At 39.8% G+C, this 17,741-nt stretch overlaps 1 protein-coding gene and 1 pseudogene across 2 annotated transcripts; both read right to left on the bottom strand.

Annotated features, from left to right (window-relative positions):
- Positions 1-1,374: 1,374 nt before the first annotated feature.
- On the bottom strand, positions 1,375-4,975 carry LOC129846081 (GRB10-interacting GYF protein 2-like). 2 transcript variants are annotated; one of them, XM_055914070.1, is made up of 2 exons: positions 4,379-4,975; positions 1,375-3,467 (listed from the first exon to the last, which is right to left on the bottom strand). In XM_055914070.1, exons 1-2 carry the CDS (start codon positions 4,743-4,745, stop codon positions 3,346-3,348), a joined length of 489 nt encoding a protein of 162 aa, XP_055770045.1. In that variant the 5' UTR covers positions 4,746-4,975; the 3' UTR covers positions 1,375-3,345. The 2 variants fall into 2 exon arrangements, with proteins under 2 accessions (XP_055770045.1, XP_055770046.1); XM_055914071.1 differs by having other exon boundaries at positions 1,375-3,464.
- Positions 4,976-8,193: 3,218 nt separating this feature from the next.
- LOC129846078 (zinc finger protein 271-like) lies at positions 8,194-17,029 on the bottom strand (annotated as a pseudogene).
- Between the last annotated feature and the right edge of the window lie 712 nt (positions 17,030-17,741).

Genomic DNA, 17,741 nt, shown 5'->3' with positions numbered 1-17,741 from the left:
TTAAGACGGGATAAACTGTGTTCAATACCGGATAAAAACAACGTGAAACGCGTGACCTGGAGCGCGGATCAAAACATTAGAGAGCACTAGGCTGGACCCTCGTTCTGAATAGCCGACCTTCTTCATTTCTCTAAAGAAAAACATCAACCAATTTCTAAAGACTGTTGATATCTACTGGAAGCAATAGGAACTGCAACCAAGTGCCACAGAAAAGTGCCACACAAAGCCATTTGAAAACAGAGTCACCTCAACAACAAAAAAATCATCCTGGATGGTTTGTCCTCGGGGTTTCACCTGTCAAATAAGTTATGTTATACTCACAGACAGTATTTTAACAGTTTTAGAAACTTTAGAGTGTTTACTATCCAAATCTACCAATTATATGCATATCCTAGCTTCTGGGACTGAGTAGCAGGCAGTGTACTTTGGGCACGCTTTTCATCCGGACGTGAAAATACTGCCCCCTATCCCAAACAGGTTATTAAGGAAAGAAATTCCACAACTTAACTTCTAAAAAGGCACACATGTTAATTGAAATGCATTTCAGGTGACTACCTCATGATGCTACAGTCCTCATTTAAGACTCCATGCTACAGTCCTCCATTAAGACTCCACAATGTTTCATCATTAGACGCTACAGTCCTCCTTTAAGACTCCATCATGTTTAGAATGTGTCTGGAAGCGCTACTCTATCTATTCTACTCTCATCCTTTTGGTTTTAATCATATTTATGATAATAATGTTATTATAGGTAATAACTAACTTTAATAACTAGGGTTAATACCTGCCTGGCGCCCCAACAAAATATTTATCTTTACCCCCCTCTAACAATACCGCTACAGAATTAGCATAGTAGGCCATGTAACTTAAGGTCATCTGAAATATTTAGGACTAACTTATTCCTTGCCACCCATTCTGAAACTAACTGCAGCTCTATGTTAAGTGTTGCAGTCATTTCAGTCGCTGTAGTAGCTGACGTGTACAGTGTTGAGTCATCCGCATACATAGACACACTGGCTTAACTCAAATGTCATTGGCATGTTGTTGGTAAAGATTGGAAAAAGAAGGTGCCAAACAGCTGGCCTGGGGAATTCCTAATTCTACCTTGATTTTGTTGTACAGGCTTCCATTAAAGAACACTGTGTTCTGTTATACAGGTAGCTCTGGGGCGGCAGGTAGCCTAGTGGTTAGAGCGGTAGGCCAGTAACCGAAACATTGCTGGATCGAATCCCCGAGTTGACAAGGTAAAACTCTGTCGTTCTGCCCCTGAACAAGGCAGTCCTAGGCCGTCATTGAAAAAAAGAATTTGTTCTTAACTGACTTGGCTAGTTAAATAAAGTTAACTTTTTTTTTATTTTTTACTCTTTATCCACAATATAGCAGGGGGTGTAAAGCCATACGTTTTTTTCAGCAGCAGACTATGATCGATAATGTCAAAAGCCGCACTGAAGTCTAACAAAACAGCCCCAACAATATTTTTATCATCAATTTCTCTCAGCCAATCAGTCATTTGTAAGTGCTGTGCTTGTTGAATGAACTTCCCTATAAGCCTCAATTTGTTTACTGTAAAATAGCATTGTATCTGGCCAAACAACATTTATTTTTTTAAATGTAAGGGTTGGTAACAGGTTGATTGGTCGGTTATTTAAGCCAGTAAAGGGAGCTTTACTATTCTTGGGTAGTGGAATGACTTTAGCTTCCCTCCAAGCCTGAGGGAACACACTTTCTAGTAGGCTTAAATTAAAGACAAGGCAAATAGGAGTGGCAATATCGGCCGCTATTATCCTCAATCACTTTCCATCCACGTTGTCAGACACCAGTGACATGTCATTGTTGATTTTTTTGCCCAAAATTTCATTTAAGGTACTCCAAAGCTTTTTAAAATCATCCTTCATGTCATTTATCTTTGTTTCATAGTGTAGTTTCTTCTTTTTATTCAGTTTAGTCACATGATTTCTCAATTTGCAATACGTTTGCCAATCAGTTATACAGCCAGACCTATTTGCCATCTCTTTTGCCTCCCCCTTCATCATACCATTTTTAAATTCCTCATCAATCCACGTGGATTTAACAGTTTTTACAGCCATCTGTGGATTAGATGAAGGAGGGTTTGAGGTCAGGACAGATTCTCATCAGGGAGATAAAGGTTTGGTATCCTGTTACCCTCTTTACTCTCTTCCTGTGGAACCATAAGATGTAAGGATTGGAGAGAAGGAGGAGTGTCTTAAGTGAGATATATATCTGGATGGAACAAATGTTGGGATGTCTGAATTACAGCTGTACAAAACCTTTGGGAATAATTAAACTTGGTTAAAGCTCCTCTAGTGTCCGTGAGTTATTTACTGTGGAAAAAAATAACCAAACAACATCAACAACATAGGAATCACTACAAACAATTGTATGACCTCTTATATAGCACATTAGGCCCAGCCTTTTGGAACTGTGGTTTTCCTAGATATGGCTACTATATTGTGATCACTACATCCGATGAATTTGGATACTGCTTTCAAACAAATTTCTGCAGCATTAGTAAAGATATGATCAAAATATGTTAATGATTTAATTTCTGTACTGTTTGTAACTACCCTGGTAGGTTGATTGATAACCTGAACAAGGTTGCAGGCACTGGTTATAGTTCAAAGCTTTCTCTTGAGTGGGCAGCCTGATCACAGCTTTCCTCCAGTATTAGTTCATTAATTAACAGTGTCTGGAGTTTAGTTTGCCTGTTCTACAGTCTTGTAAAGATAGGGGGGTTGACTGGGACAGGCAATGTAACATCCATAATGTTTTAAGAAAAAGTTTTTGTAAAATTTGCACCTTACAACGGATCATTGAAACTTTCTCTCCAAAGCTAACTTTCATCAAGGTTTTATATGGTCTATTGGTTTCTCTCTTTTCATTGGCAGAATCCTTTTTCAGTGTTATGATATTCATAACATCCATATCCACCAGTCTATCTTCCTGTCAACTAACAGACCTCTGCTGGTTGTCCTGGTAACAGATACTAGTGGGCAGATCTATTTTATTTGTTCAAACTAAACTAGAACACTTACTTTGATGAGTCAAATCTGATCCTTTCTTCTCTTCTCCTCCTCTCACAGTTCCACTCAGCCCCGTTGTTTTCCTGCAGTCCACCAGCAACACAGACAACCTCTTCATACCCAGCAGTAAGGTGCTACCGGGAGAGGCATGACACAGGGACTCCAGGAGGGAGGAAGGGCTAGTGTTGTCCTGGTAACCATAAAGAGGGGACACAGACACATAACATTATGGATGCTGATGTCACTGTTGTCATGAAGTGCTTTACAGAAACCCAGCCCAGACCCAGATAGAGCAAGCTGTATGCTAGACCAGACCAAGCTGTACCATCTGGTGTTCTGTTCTGGAGAGACTCTTCTCTGACTCATCAGTATCAGGATGTTGTTGAGGCTCCCCAGAGGATCCACCATAGTCATGTCTCTCTCCTGCTTGAATGACAACATCAAAAAGACAGTCAACTTATAACCGTCTATTACAATCATAGGGTCTTACAAGAGACCAAAAAAAATGGCCACTTTCATCATGATTTTTAAATATATTGTTTGTGATGCAAATGTGAAAGGGTGACTTTCACGTATACTTGAGTCATTTTCTATTAAGGTATCTTTACTTATATTCAAGTATGACAATTGGGTACTTTTTCCACCACTGTGATTCATTGGGTCTTACAATAGGCATGAATGTGTCTAAAAAGGGCCTATAAAATATTATTTGTGATGCAAATGTAAAAGGGTCGTTCTACTAAATGGATGCCTTTTGTTTCCCTTTGGTATTTTAAGTAGAAATTATGCAACAATATTGAATTTTAAAAGCTTGTTATATTAGATGAGGGGAACTTTAATATAGACCACATGGAGAATTCAATACATCTAAATTAAAAGTCCCCAAAATAAATGTAACAATGGCAGATCGAACCTTTAAGAATGTAAACAGTAGGAAACGGGTGGGTATAATTTGTGGAACGTTCAAACACGAATCTGTTCCAAAAACTTCGTAAATGACAAGGATGCCAACAAACAACGCATACAAAGTAGCATGATAAATTCACCTAGCTAACTAGCTGCCAAAAGGGCATCAACTCACCATGTAGCTTATTCTTAATGTTTGTCCATAGGCTACCAGAGTGAGGACAGACATTTTTGGAATAAACGTGGTGAGTGAAAAACCTAATGAAATAGCCCACTCCCTACCCGGTATCCTATTCTGCCGCTATACAACTGTGTATGCGTTGTTTGTTGGCATCCTTGCTCGAAACATATTAAAGTGTAGAACTTCAGTAGAATGCCCCACAGTTCAACAACTGCATAGTTTGTGCCCCTGCTTTTAAGTCAGTACTCACTGGTGATAATCTGATATTCTGTCTCCTCCTCTTTCACTCCAAAAACGTCTTCCATCTTCACCTTTATTGAGATAGCCTCCTCTTCCTCCTTTTTCATTCTGAAAGGTTCTTTCTCTCCTTCCTTCACTATAACAGCCTCTTCTTCCTTCACTATAACAGCATCTTCTTCCTTCACTATAACAGCCTCTTCTTCCTTCACTATAACAACCTCCTCTTCCTCCTTTTTCATTATGAAAGGTTCTTTCTCTTCTTTCACTGTAATACCATCCTCTTCTTCTTCCACAACAATGTTCAGCGCCAGAGCTTCTTTCTCCGTACAGCAGACCTCCTCTTCTTTAGCAGAGGGGGAGTAGTTTAGCGAGCTCATGGTCGGGGATGTTAGCTAGCTAGTTAGCATTAGCGACTAGCCTAGTGCTAGGATCAGTATCAATCTTTAACAAGTTTGCAAATTGAACAAGCAAATTAGGTTAAAGTTAACCAGTTAATAGGTCAACAGAATTGTGTTTACAACACTGAGATTAGCTAATTTACATTAACATGGTCTAAAGCTTCAATCTTTCAGTTTTATGTTGGCTTGCAAGCTACCGAGGTGGATGAAAGAGCAGGCGCGTTGTTGTTGCTGAAGAAGCGTCCCGTCCAGTAAATTATACGTCACGCAAGAAGCATCGTCTGAAAGACGCACATCCGCCATCTGCTGGCTGGAGTGGGTAACGCAGTTTGGAAACAATAGTTACTACACTTTTTTGTATTGGAAAGAACGTCATAATAATTTAACAATAAGCTGATATATTTTATCTTCCAAATAATACGTTCCTGTACATAGACGTAGAAGCTCAATATGAATATGTAGATTATTAATAAATACTTATATGAATAGGTAGTGTGTTAATACACATTTGCTCTGTTCATTTTTCACATTAGTTTTTATCTAGATGTGACCATACTATTCCCTTAAAGCCACGCTCTATAAGATACAAATCATCCTGTAAACAATAGAGCAAATGCGGTGAAGCATTGTGGTGGCAGCATCATGCTGTGGGGTTGTTTTTCAGCGGCAGGGACTGGGAGACTAATCGTGATCGAATGGAAAGATGAAAAGAGCAAATGTACTCTTATTTTGAATCCCAGCCGCCGTAGGATGCCTTTCGCCTTTTAGTAGGCCGTCATTGTAAATAAGAATTTGTTCTTAACTGACTTGCCTAGTTAAATAAAGGATAAAAAATAAAATAAAAATAAAATACAGAGAGATCATTGATGAAAACCTGCTCCAGAGCACTCAGGACCTCAGACTGGGACAAAGGTTCAGCTTCCAACAGAACAATGACCCTAAGCACACAGCCAAGACAACGCAGGAGTGGCTTCGGGACATGTCTCTGAATGTCCTTGAGTGGCCCAGCCAGAGCCTGGACTTGAACCTGATCGAACGTCTCTGGAGAGACCTGAAAATAGCTGTGCAGCGACGCTCCCCATCCAACCTGACAGAGCTTGAGGGGATCTGCAGAGAAGAATGTGAGAAAAATACAGGTGTACCCAAGAATACTCAAGGCTGTGATTGCTGCCAAAGGTGCTTCAACAAAGTACTGAATAAAGGGTCTGAATACTTATGTAAATGTTATATTTCAGTTTTTAATTATAAAATACATTTGCAAAAATGTCTAAAACCCTGTCTTTGCTTTGTCATTAAGGGGTGTTGTGTGTAGATTGATGAGGAAAACATCCCAATTTAATCGATTTTAGAACAAGGCTGTAACATAACAGCATGTGGAAAAAGTCAAGAGGTCTGAATACCTCCCGAATGCAATGTAAGTTATTGTGTATGTAGACCAGAATATCAGGAACAGGCTGGATGTGAGAAGGAGGATGGCATCTCACTGCCATTCTGCCTTCAGGAAGTAAACTGAAAATGCCAATTCTCTTCTATGGTTTTCAATGAGGAAAATGTGGAATTTGGTTTACTTTCTGAATTGACTGGAATTGAAATGGAATTGACTCCAACCCTGGTTTTACTACAAAGCTGTCAACGTCATCATTTAGTCAATCGATGTTATAATGCATAACGCTCACAGATGTGCTTGTTCTCAATCAGAGTACATTTTCTAATTGAATAAAACAGAATTAAACAAATAAAATGTATTATGCACCTGAGTATCTTCAACATGGACAATCTGGTTGATTCTCTGCTCAACAACACTGACTGTGAATCAATCTGGTTGATTCTCTGCTCAACAACACTGACTGTGAATCAATCTGGTTTATTCTCTGCTAAACAACACTGACGGTGTCAAACTTTGCTTTGTGTCCAGGCTGTCACTTCTGTCATCAGCTACTAACACCAGTGCTGCACCTTTGTCCTTGAGAGACTGGATGACGGCTTCCTGCTCCCTCTTCCATAGTGACAACACTGCTGGCTCAACATGGGTTTCTGAGAGACTGGATGACGGCTGCCTGCTCCCTCTTCCATATTGATAACACTATTTTTATTCCAACAGCCTTGATCACCGTCCCTGGAGTGTCTTCGCTGCACATCAGACAAGTTCTGAAGAGTTCCAGAAGCTGTGATTGAAACACGATGTACTTCATCTCCTTGTTAGGAGCAGAGTTTCAGACTCTCTGAAATAATATTATTAGTGGCAATACATCAACATCACAAAGTTAATATGTTACTATGTCCAGTAATGGCACCACCACCCATCAGCCCATTCTCTTCTTGATGTCAAAGCTGCAGTGTATTGTTGTTATAGAAGTTTATGATTAATAATCCTATTTATTTAAAGCCCAACTAAGATGTCACCATACTATTCCTTTAAAGCCCCTCTGTTAGATATAAATCATCAGAGTGGGAAACCAACTGACATGGAAACAATGGAGCAAATGTATCACTATCAGAGTATTATGACATCATATAGAACTACTCAGACATTCAAAATATAACTTGATTATCAGAGGGGTGTATTATGACATCATATAGAACTACTCAGACATTCAAAATATAACTTCATTATCAGAGGGGTGTATTATGACATCAGATAGAACTACTCAGACATTCCAAATCAGGCTTCATCCATATCATGAAGGTGGATATTGATCCAACCATTTCAAAAGTAATGACCAGGCTGATGGAAACAGGTTTTATAAAAGCCGACAGACGATATGTTAGTTCGTTTTACATGGTGGGGTCTTTTTGTGTCAGTAAAAATGTTTAAGCGAGAAATGGCGGTGGAAACTCCTTTATGCTCAAATATTTATATTTAAGTTTTGTCACACAAAGCCTTTTATCTGCAATGAGTATGTTTGATAGAAACATTTCTGGTGGGAAAATGCGTATATTGTTTTATGCAGATTTTAGAATATTCACATGAAAATCTGTCTCAAATTGCATGGAAACTTAGCTACTAAGGTGGATATTGATCCAACACCTGCTACTTATTCAAACCAGCCCACTTGGCACAGACTTCAGTTCAAAATCTAGTTTCTATTTACATTTCTTTGAGTCGTCAACTAAAGTGAATTCAACATGAAATCAACACAAAATGTCACCTGTTATTGGATTTAGGTTGCCAGTTGGATGAAAAATAACTAAAAATAACTGATGTTGATGGCTTTTTACAAATCCAATCAGTTTTCTACATCTATCATCATCACATGGATTTGTTTTGTTGAAAGTACGTGGAAACAACGTTTATTCAACCAGTGGGAGGCTTGTAATTGCCCCCAGAAAAGTTGAACGAGGAACTCTTCATTGAGACAATGATAAACAGCAATCCGTGGGAGAGTTGAGGTGGATATTATAAAATAAGCATCTGCTGGAGTCCAAGTCAAACCAAGATTCTTTATTTCTGAGCTCAGAGAGAATAACAGAGTTACACAGCACAGTGTAGACAGTCTGAATTCCTGAAGCATTGGGTGATGAGCACATATCTTTATAGTTTCCTGTTCCTGGGAGGGACTTTATTCATACAAGGACGCAGGTGCAGCTGGTTTGCAACACATAATGATGGTCCCAAGAACAGGAGATTATAATAGGACAGTTTCACAAGGTTAGTCACATAATCAGTTATGTGGACACACATACAATTAACATTTTCCGTTACAGTCTGAATATTTGAATTTCATTAAATCATCAGTGGGCCAACAATGTAAATGTAAACAATGGAACAAATGCATCACATCCAAATATCACTGTATTATCTGTAGTGCTGGAGGAATGACACACCCAGATAAACACACACAAAGAGTTTTAAAAAGGACCATTTAAACACATGGAATCTGATCTACTTTATATTCAAACTGACATACTCCATATTAAATTCATGTTTTCTAATAAAAACAAACAAATATATGTTTGACTATACCTTGTACCATTTAATTTCATACGGTAAAAACAAGTAAACACATTATCAGTCAACAATATAAGACAATGGGAGCACTGTGTATGTTCTCTGATGAATTTTAAGTCAATGAGATGTGAAATATCAATATACAAGTAATTCTTCTCTTCTTTGTGGATTCTCTCATGACGTTCAAGTGACTGTGATGAGTAATATGTTTTCCCAGTCTGAGCAATTTCTAAGCCTTCTCCTCTGTGTGTAGTCTCATGTGTTCTTTCAGGCTTCCCAAAATGGGCAAAAACGTTGCACCATGGGAGGAGTGGTAAGGCTTCTCCCCTCTGTGTATTTTCTCATGTTGGTTCAGGTTGCTTTTCTGGTTAAAACTCTTTCCACACATGGAGCAGTGGTAAGGCTTCTCCCCTGTGTGTATTCTCTCATGCTGTTTCTTCTCCCCTGTGTGTATTCTCTCATGAGCTTTAAGGTTTCCTAAACCCTTAAAACTCTTTCCACACTGGGAGCAGTGGTAAGGCTTCTCCCCTGTGTGTATTCTCTCATGTTGTTTCAGATGACAAGGCCGTTTGAAACTCTTTCCACACTGGGAGCAGTGGTAAGGCTTCTCCCCTGTGTGTATTCTCTCATGTTGTTTCAGCTCCCCTGAACTGCGGAAACACTTTCCACACTGGGAGCAGTGGTAAGGCTTCTCCCATGTGTGTATTCTCTCATGAGCTTTAAGGTTTCCTAACACCTTAAAACTCTTTCCACACTGGGAGCAGTGGTAAGGATTATCCCCTGTGTGTATTCTCTCGTGTTGGGTCAGGCTTCCTTTCTGGCTGAAACATTGTGCACACTGGGAGCATTGGTATGGCTTCTCCCCTGTGTGTATTCTCTCATGTCGTTTCAGCCCCCCTGAACAGCTGAAACACTTTCCACACTGGGAGCAGTGGTAAGGCTTCTCCCCTGTGTGTATTCTCTCATGTTGTTTCAGATGACAAGGCCGTTTGAAACTCTTTCCACACTGGGAGCAGTGGTAAGGCTTCTCCTCTGTGTGTATTCTCTCGTGTTGGTTCAGGTTTCCTTTCTGGCTGAAACACTGTCCACACTGGGAGCAGTGGTAAGGCTTCTCCCCTGTGTGTATTATCTCATGCCGTTTCAGATGCTCTGGCTGTTTGAAACACTTTCCACACTGGGAGCAGTGGTAAGGCTTCTCCCCTGTGTGTATACTCTCATGTTGTTTCAGCTCCCCTGACTGGCTAAAACACTTTCCACACTGGGAGCAGTGGTAAGGCTTCTCCCCTGTGTGTATTCTCTCATGCCGTTTCAGATGCCCTGAACTGCTGAAACACTTTCCACACTAGGAGCAGTGGTAAGGCTTCTCCCCTGTGTGTATTCTCTCATGTCGTTTCAGCTGCCCTGAACTGCTGAAACACTTTCCACACTGGAAGCAGTGGTAAGGCTTCTCCCCTGTGTGTATTCTCTCATGTCGTTTCAGCTCCCCTGAACTGCTGAAACACTTTCCACACTGGAAGCAGTGGTAAGGCTTCTCCCCTGTGTGTATTCTCTCATGTTGTTTCAGCTCCCCTGACCGCTTGAAACACTGTCCACACTGGGAGCAGTGGTAAGGCTTCTCCCCTGTGTGTATTCTGTCGTGTTGTTTCAGATGACAAGGCCGTTTGAAACTCTTTCCACACTGGGAGCAGTGGTAAGGCTTCTCCCCTGTGTGTATTCTCTCATGGGCTTTAAGGTTTCCTAAAAGCTTAAAACTCTTTCCACACTGGGAGCAGTGGTAAGGCTTCTCCCCTGTGTGTATTCTCTCATGGGCTTTAAGGTTTCCTAAAAGCTTAAAACTCTTTCCACACTGGGAGCAGTGGTAAGGCTTCTCCCCTGTGTGTATTCTCTCATGGGCTTTAAGGTTTCCTAAAAGCTTAAAACTCTTTCCACACTGGGAGCAGTGGTAAGGCTTCTCCCTTGTGTGTATTTTGTCGTGTTGTTTCAGGTTCCATAACCGGTTACAACCCTTTCTAAAGTGGGAGCACTGGTGTCGTCTTGCTGGTTCGGACGTCCCTGGCTCTGGTTCCTCTGAGTCTGGTCTTTCTCCTGCCAAAGACACTGTGTTATGTTTAAATAGAAACCTCCACATGATAAAACAACCTTGCTACGAGGGTAAATCCTAAATCAGATCTCTCAATAACCTGAGGCCAGTTTTAACAATTATAGTGTGATTTTAAAACAAATGTAGAGCTTCCTGGCAATTACTGCTATGTTTACATTACTTATTTTATTAATCCTGTTTTACAAGTCAGAACACAAACTAGACAGTTCTAGGACACTGAAGACACAGACGTCGCTAGATTCCAATCAAGCAGGTGGTTCTAAATATTTTGTGTGGAAGTCCAAAACTTGTTTTTACGTCGAAAATACAAAGCACAAGATACAAAGCACTTGAACTTTGTGAAGCGTTTATTTGGGCTGCAATTTCTAAGGCTGGTAACTCTAATGAACTTATGCATCAGAAGTAACTCTGGGCTTTCCATTCCTGTGATGGTCCTTAAAGTAATGATGGACTGTTGTTTCTCTTTGCTTATTTGAGCTGTTCTTGACATAATATGGACTTCGTCTTTTACCCAATAGGGCTATCTTCTGTATACCACCCCTACCTTGTCACAACACAACTGATTGGCTCAAACACATTAAAACCTGTTATGGCTAGGGGTTCCGCTAGCGGAACGTTTCGACAACATCCGGTGAAATTGCAGAGCACAAAATATTTTTTTATTCACAAGTGCAATACACCAAATTAAAGCTTAACTTCTTGTTAATCTAGCCACCATGTCAGATTTCAAAAAGGCTTTACGGCAAAAGCAAACCATGCGATTATCTGAGGACAGCACCCCATCAAACAAACACATGACAATCATATTTCAACCCGCCAGGTGCGATACAAAACTCAGAAATAACTATATAATTTGTGCCTTAAGTTTGAAGAGCTTCTTCTGTTGGCACTCCAATATGTCCCATAAACATCACAAATGGTCCTTTTGTTCAATTAATTCCGTCGTTATATCTCCAAAATGTCCATTTATTTGGCGCGTTTGATAAAAAAAAACACCGGTTCCAACTCACCCAGCATGACTACAAATATCTAATAAGTTAAGTTACCTGTAAACGCTGTCCAAACATTTCAAACAACTTTCCTAATCCAACTTTAGGTATTTTAAAATGTAAATAATCGAGAAAATTTAAGACGGGATAAACTGTGTTCAATACAGGATAAAAACAACGTGAAGCGTGTGACCTGGAGCGCGGATCAAAACATTAGAGAGCACTAGGCTGGACCCTCGTTCTGAATAGCCGTACTTCTTCATTTCTCTAAAGAAAAACATCAACCAATTTCTAAAGACTGTTGACATCTAGTGGAAGCAATAGGAACTGCAACCAAGTGCCACAGAAAAGTGCCACACAAAGCCATTTGAAAACAGAGTCACCTCAACAACAAAAAATTCCTCCTGGATGGTTTGTCCACGGGGTTTCACCTGCCAAATAAGTTCTGTTATACTCACAGACATTATTTTAACAGTTTTAGAAACTTTTGAGTGTTTTCTATCCAAATCTACCAATTATATGCATATCCTAGCTTCTGGGCCTGAGTAGCAGGCAGTTTACTTTGGGCACGCTTTTCATCCAGACGTGAAAATACTGCCCCCTATCCCAAACAGGTTAAGGAAAGAAATTCCACAACTTAACTTCTAAAAAGGCACACATGTTAATTGAAATGCATTTCAGGTGACTACCTCATGATGCTACAGTCTTCCTTTAAGACTCCATGCTACAGTCCTCCTTTAAGACTCCATGCTACAGTCCTCCTTTAAGACTCCATTCTACAGTCCTCCTTTAAGACTCCATCATGTTTAGAATGTGTCTGGAAGCGCTACTCTATCTACTCTACTCTCATCCTTTCGGTTTTAATCATATTTATAATAATAATGTTATAATAGCTAATAACTAACTTTAATAACTAGGGTTAATCCCTGCCTGGCACCCCAACAAAATCTTTATCTTTACCCCCATCTAACAATACCGCTACAGAATTAGCATAGTAGGCCATGTAACTTAAGGTCATCTGAAATATTTAGGACTAACTTATTCCTTGCCACCCATTCTGAAACTAACTGCAGCTCTATGTTAAGTGTTGCAGTCATTTCAGTCGCTGTAGTAGCTGACGTGTACAGTGTTGAGTCATCCGCATACATAGACACACTGGCTTAACTCAAATGTCATTGGCATGTTGTTGGTAAAGATTGAAAAAAGAAGGTGCCAAACAGCTGGCATGGGGAATTCCTGATTCTACCTTGATTTTGTTGTACAGGCTTCCATTAAAGAACACTGTGTTCTGTTAGACAGGTAGCTCTGGGGCGGCAGGTAGCCTAGTGGTTAGAGGCCAGTAACCGAAACATTGCTGGATCAAATCCCCGAGCTGACAAGGTAAAACTCTGTCGTTCTGCCCCTGAACAAGGCAGTCCTAGGCCGTCATTGAAAAAAAGAATTTGTTCTTAACTGACTTGGCTAGTTAAATAAAGTTAACTTTTTTTTTTTTTTTTTACTCTTTATCCACAATATAGCAGGGGGTGTAAAGCCATACGTTTTTTTCAGCAGCAGACTATGATCGATAATGTCAAAAGCCGCACTGAAGTCTAACAAAACAGCCCCAACAATATTTTTATCATCAATTTCTCTCAGCCAATCAGTCATTTGTAAGTGCTGTGCTTGTTGAATGAACTTCCCTATAAGCTGAAGGTCTCAATTTGTTTACTGTAAAATAGCATTGTATCTGGCCAAACACCATTTTTTTTTTTTTTTTTTTTAAATGTAAGGGTTAGTAACAGGTTGATTGGTCGGCTATTTAAGCCAGTAAAGAGGGAGCTTTACTATTCTTGGGTAGTGGAATGACTTTAGCTTCCCTCCAAGCCTGAGGGAACACACTTTCTAGTAGGCTTAAATTGAAGATAATGCGAATAGAAGTGGCAATATCGGCCGCTATTATCCTCAATCATTTTCCATCCACGTTGTCAGACACCAGTGACATGTCATTGTTGATTTTTTCCCCCAAAATGTCATTGAAGATGTTCCAAAGCTTTTTAAAATCATCCTTCATGTCATTTATCTTTGTTTCATAGTGTAGTTTCTTCTTTTTATTCAGTTTAGTCAAATGATTTCTCAATTTGCAATAGGTTTGCCAATCAGTTATACAGCCAGACCTATCTGCCATCTCTTTTGCCTCCCCCTTCATCATACCATTTTTAAATTCCTCATCAATCCACGTGGATTTAACAGTTTTTACAGCCATCTGTGGGTTAGATGAAGGAGGGGTTGAGGTCAGGACAGATTCTCATCAGGGAGATAAAGGTTTGGTATCCTGTTACCCTCTTTACTCTCTTCCTGTGGAACCATAAGATGTAAGGATTGGAGAGAAGGAGGAGTGTCTTAAGTGAGATATATATCTGGATGGAACAAATATTGGGATGTCTGAATTACAGCTGTACATAACCTTTGGGAATAATTCAACTTGGTTAAAGCTTCTCTAGTGTCCGTGAGTTATTTACTGTGGAAAAAAATAACCAAACAACATCAACAACATAGGAATCACTACAAAGAATTGTATGACCTCTTATATAGCACATTAGGCCCAGCCTTTTGGAACTGTGGTTTTCCTAGACATGGCTACTATATTGTGATCACTACATCCGATGAATTTGGATACTGCTTTCAAACAAATTTCTGCAGCATTAGTAAAGATATGATCAAAATATGTTGATGATTTAATTACTGTACTGTTTGTAACTACCCTGGTAGGTTGATTGATAACCTGAACAAGGTTGACGGCACTGGTTACAGTTTGAAGCTTTCTCTTGAGTGGGCAGCCTGATCACAGCTTTCCTCCAGTATTAGTTAATTCATTAACAGTGTCTGGAGTTTAGTTTGCCTGTTCTACAGTCTTGTAAAGATAGGGGGGTTGACTGGGACAGGCAATGTAACATCCATAATGTTTTAAGAAAAAGTTTTTGTAAAATTTGCACCTTACAACGGATCATTGAAACTTTCTCTCCAAAGCCAACTTTCATCAAGGTTTTATATGGTCTATTGGTTTCTCTCGTTTCATTGGCACAATCCTTTTTCAGTGTTATGATATTCATAACATCCACATCCACCAGTCTATATTCCTGTCAACTAACAGAACTCTGCTGGTTGTCCTGGTAACAGATACCAGTGGGCAGATCTATTGTATTTGTTCAAACTAAACTACAACACTTACTTTGTTGAGTCAAATCTGATCCTTTCTTCTCTTCTCCTCCTCTCACAGTTCCACTCAGCCCCGTTGTTTTCCTGCAGTCCACCAGCAACACAGACAACCTCTTCATACCCAGCAGTAAGGTGCTACCGGGAGAGGCACGACACGGGGACTCCAGGAGGGAGGAAGGGCTAGTGTTGTCCTTGTAACCATAAAGAGGGGACACAGACACATAACATTATGGATGCTGATGTCACTGTTGTCATGAAGTGTCTTTACAGAAACCCAGCCCAGACCCAGATAGAGCAAGCTGTATGCTAGACCAAACCAAGCTGTACCATCTGGTGTTCTGTTCTGGAGAGACTCTTCTCTGACTCGTCAGTATCAGGATGTTGTTGAGGCTCCCCAGAGGATCCACCATAGTCACGTCTCTCTCCTGCTTGAATGACAACATCAAACAGACAGTCAACTTATAACCGTCTATTACAATCATAGGGTCTCAAAAAAAATGGTAACTTTCATCATGATTTTTAAATATATTGTTTGTGATGCAAATGTGAAAGGGTGACTTTCACGTATACTTGAGTAATTTTCTATTAAGGTATCTTTACTTATATTCAAGTATGACAATTGGGTACTTTTTCCACCACTGTGATTCATTGGGTCTTACAATAGGCATGAATGTGTCTAAAAAGGGCCTATAAAATATTATTTGTGATGCAAATGTTAAAGGGTCGTTCCACTAAATGGGTGCCTTTTGTGTCCCTTTGATATTTTAAGTAGAAATTATGCAACAATATTGAATTTTAAAAGCCTGTTATATTAGATAAGGGGAACTTTAATATAGACCACATGGAGAATTCAATACATCTAATTTGAAAGTCCCCAAAATAAATGTACCAATGGCAGATTGAACCTTTAAGAATGTAAACAGTAGGAAACGGGTGGGTATAATTTGTGGAACGTTCCAACAGGAATCTGTTCCAAAAACTTCGTAAATGACAAGGATGCCAACAAACAACGCATACAAAGTAGCATGATCAATTCACCTAGCTAACTAGCTGCCAAAAGGGCATCAACTCACCATGTAGCTTATTCTTAATGTTTGTCCATAGGCTACCAGAGTGAGGACAGACATTTTTCAGAATAAACGTGGTGAGTGAAACACTTTATGAAATAGCCCACTCCCTACCCGGTATCCTGTTCTGCCGCTATACAACTGTGTATGCGTTGTTTGTTGGCATCCTTGCTCGAAACATATTCAAGTATAGAACTTCAGTAGAATGCCCCTTAAAACCACACATTAGTTCAACAACTGCATAGTTTGTGCCCATGTTTAAGAAAGTACTCACTGGTGTTAATCGGATCTTCTGTCTCCTCCTCTTTCACTCCAAAAACGTCTTCCTCCTTCACCTTTATTGAGATAGCCTCCTCTTCCTCCTCATTTTTCATTCTGAAAGGTTCTTTCTCTTCTTCCTTCACTATAACAGCCTCTTCTTCCTTCACTATAACAGCCTCTCCTTCCTTCACTATAACAGCCTCTTCTTCCTTCACTATAACAACCTCCTCTTCCTTCACTATAACAGCCTCTTCTTCCTTCACTATAACAGCCTCTTCTTCCTTCACTATAACAGCCTCTTCCTCCTTCACTATAACAGCCTCCTCTTCCTCCTTTTTCATTCTGAAAGGTTCTTTCTCCGTCCAGCAGACCTCCTCTTCTTTAGCAGGGGAGTAGTTTAGTGAACTCATGTGAACTCATGGTCGGGGATGTTAGCTAGCTAGCATTAGCGACTAGCCTAGTGCTAGGCTCAGCATCAATCTTTAACAAGTTTGCAAATTGAACAAGCAAATTAGGTTAAAGTTAACCAGTTAATACGTCTACAGAATTATGTTTACAACAGTGAGATTAGCTAATGTACATAAACGTGGTCTAAAGCGTCAATCTTTCAGTTTTATGTTGGCTTGCAAGCTACCGAGGCGGTTGAAAGAGTAGCCGCGTTGTTGTTCCTGAAGAAGCGACCCGTCCAGTAAATTATACGTCACACAAGAAGCATCGTTTGAAAGATTGCACATCCGCCATCTGCTGACTGGAGTGGGTAACGCAGTTTGGAAACAAGTTACTACACTTTTGTATTGGAAAGAACGTCATAATAATTTAACAATAAGCTGATGTTTTTTCTCTTACGTCTTACAAATAATACTTTCCTGTACATAGAAGTAGAAGCTTAATATGAACATGTGGATGATGAATAAATACTTCCATGAAAAGGTAGTGTGTTAAAACACATTTGCTCTGTTCATTTTTCACATTCGTTTTTATCTAGATGTGACCATACTACTCCCTTAAAGCCACGCTCTATAAGATACAAATCATCCTGTAAACAACAGAGCAAATACGGTGAAGCATTGTGGTGGCAGCATCATGCTGTGGGGTTGTTTTTCAGCGGCAGGGACTGGGAGACTAGTCATGATCGAGGGAAAGATGAACAGACTGGAGCAAAGGTTCACCTTCCAACAGAACAACAATCCTAAGCACACAGCCAAGACAACGCAGAAGTGGCTTCGGGACAAGTCACTGAATGTCCTTGAGTGACCCAGCCAAAAATACAGGTGTACCCAAGAATACTCTAGGCTGTAATTGCTGCCAAAGATGCTTCAACAAAGTACTGAGTAAAGGGTCTGAATACTTATGTAAATGTTATATTTCAGTTTTTAATTATAAAATACATTTGCAAAAATTTCTAAAACCCTG

The sequence above is a fragment of the Salvelinus fontinalis genome, unplaced genomic scaffold (genome assembly GCF_029448725.1).
Source record: "Salvelinus fontinalis isolate EN_2023a unplaced genomic scaffold, ASM2944872v1 scaffold_0446, whole genome shotgun sequence".
Classification (NCBI taxonomy): domain Eukaryota; kingdom Metazoa; phylum Chordata; class Actinopteri; order Salmoniformes; family Salmonidae; genus Salvelinus; species Salvelinus fontinalis.
This window is presented reverse-complemented; position numbering and strand designations above follow the sequence as displayed.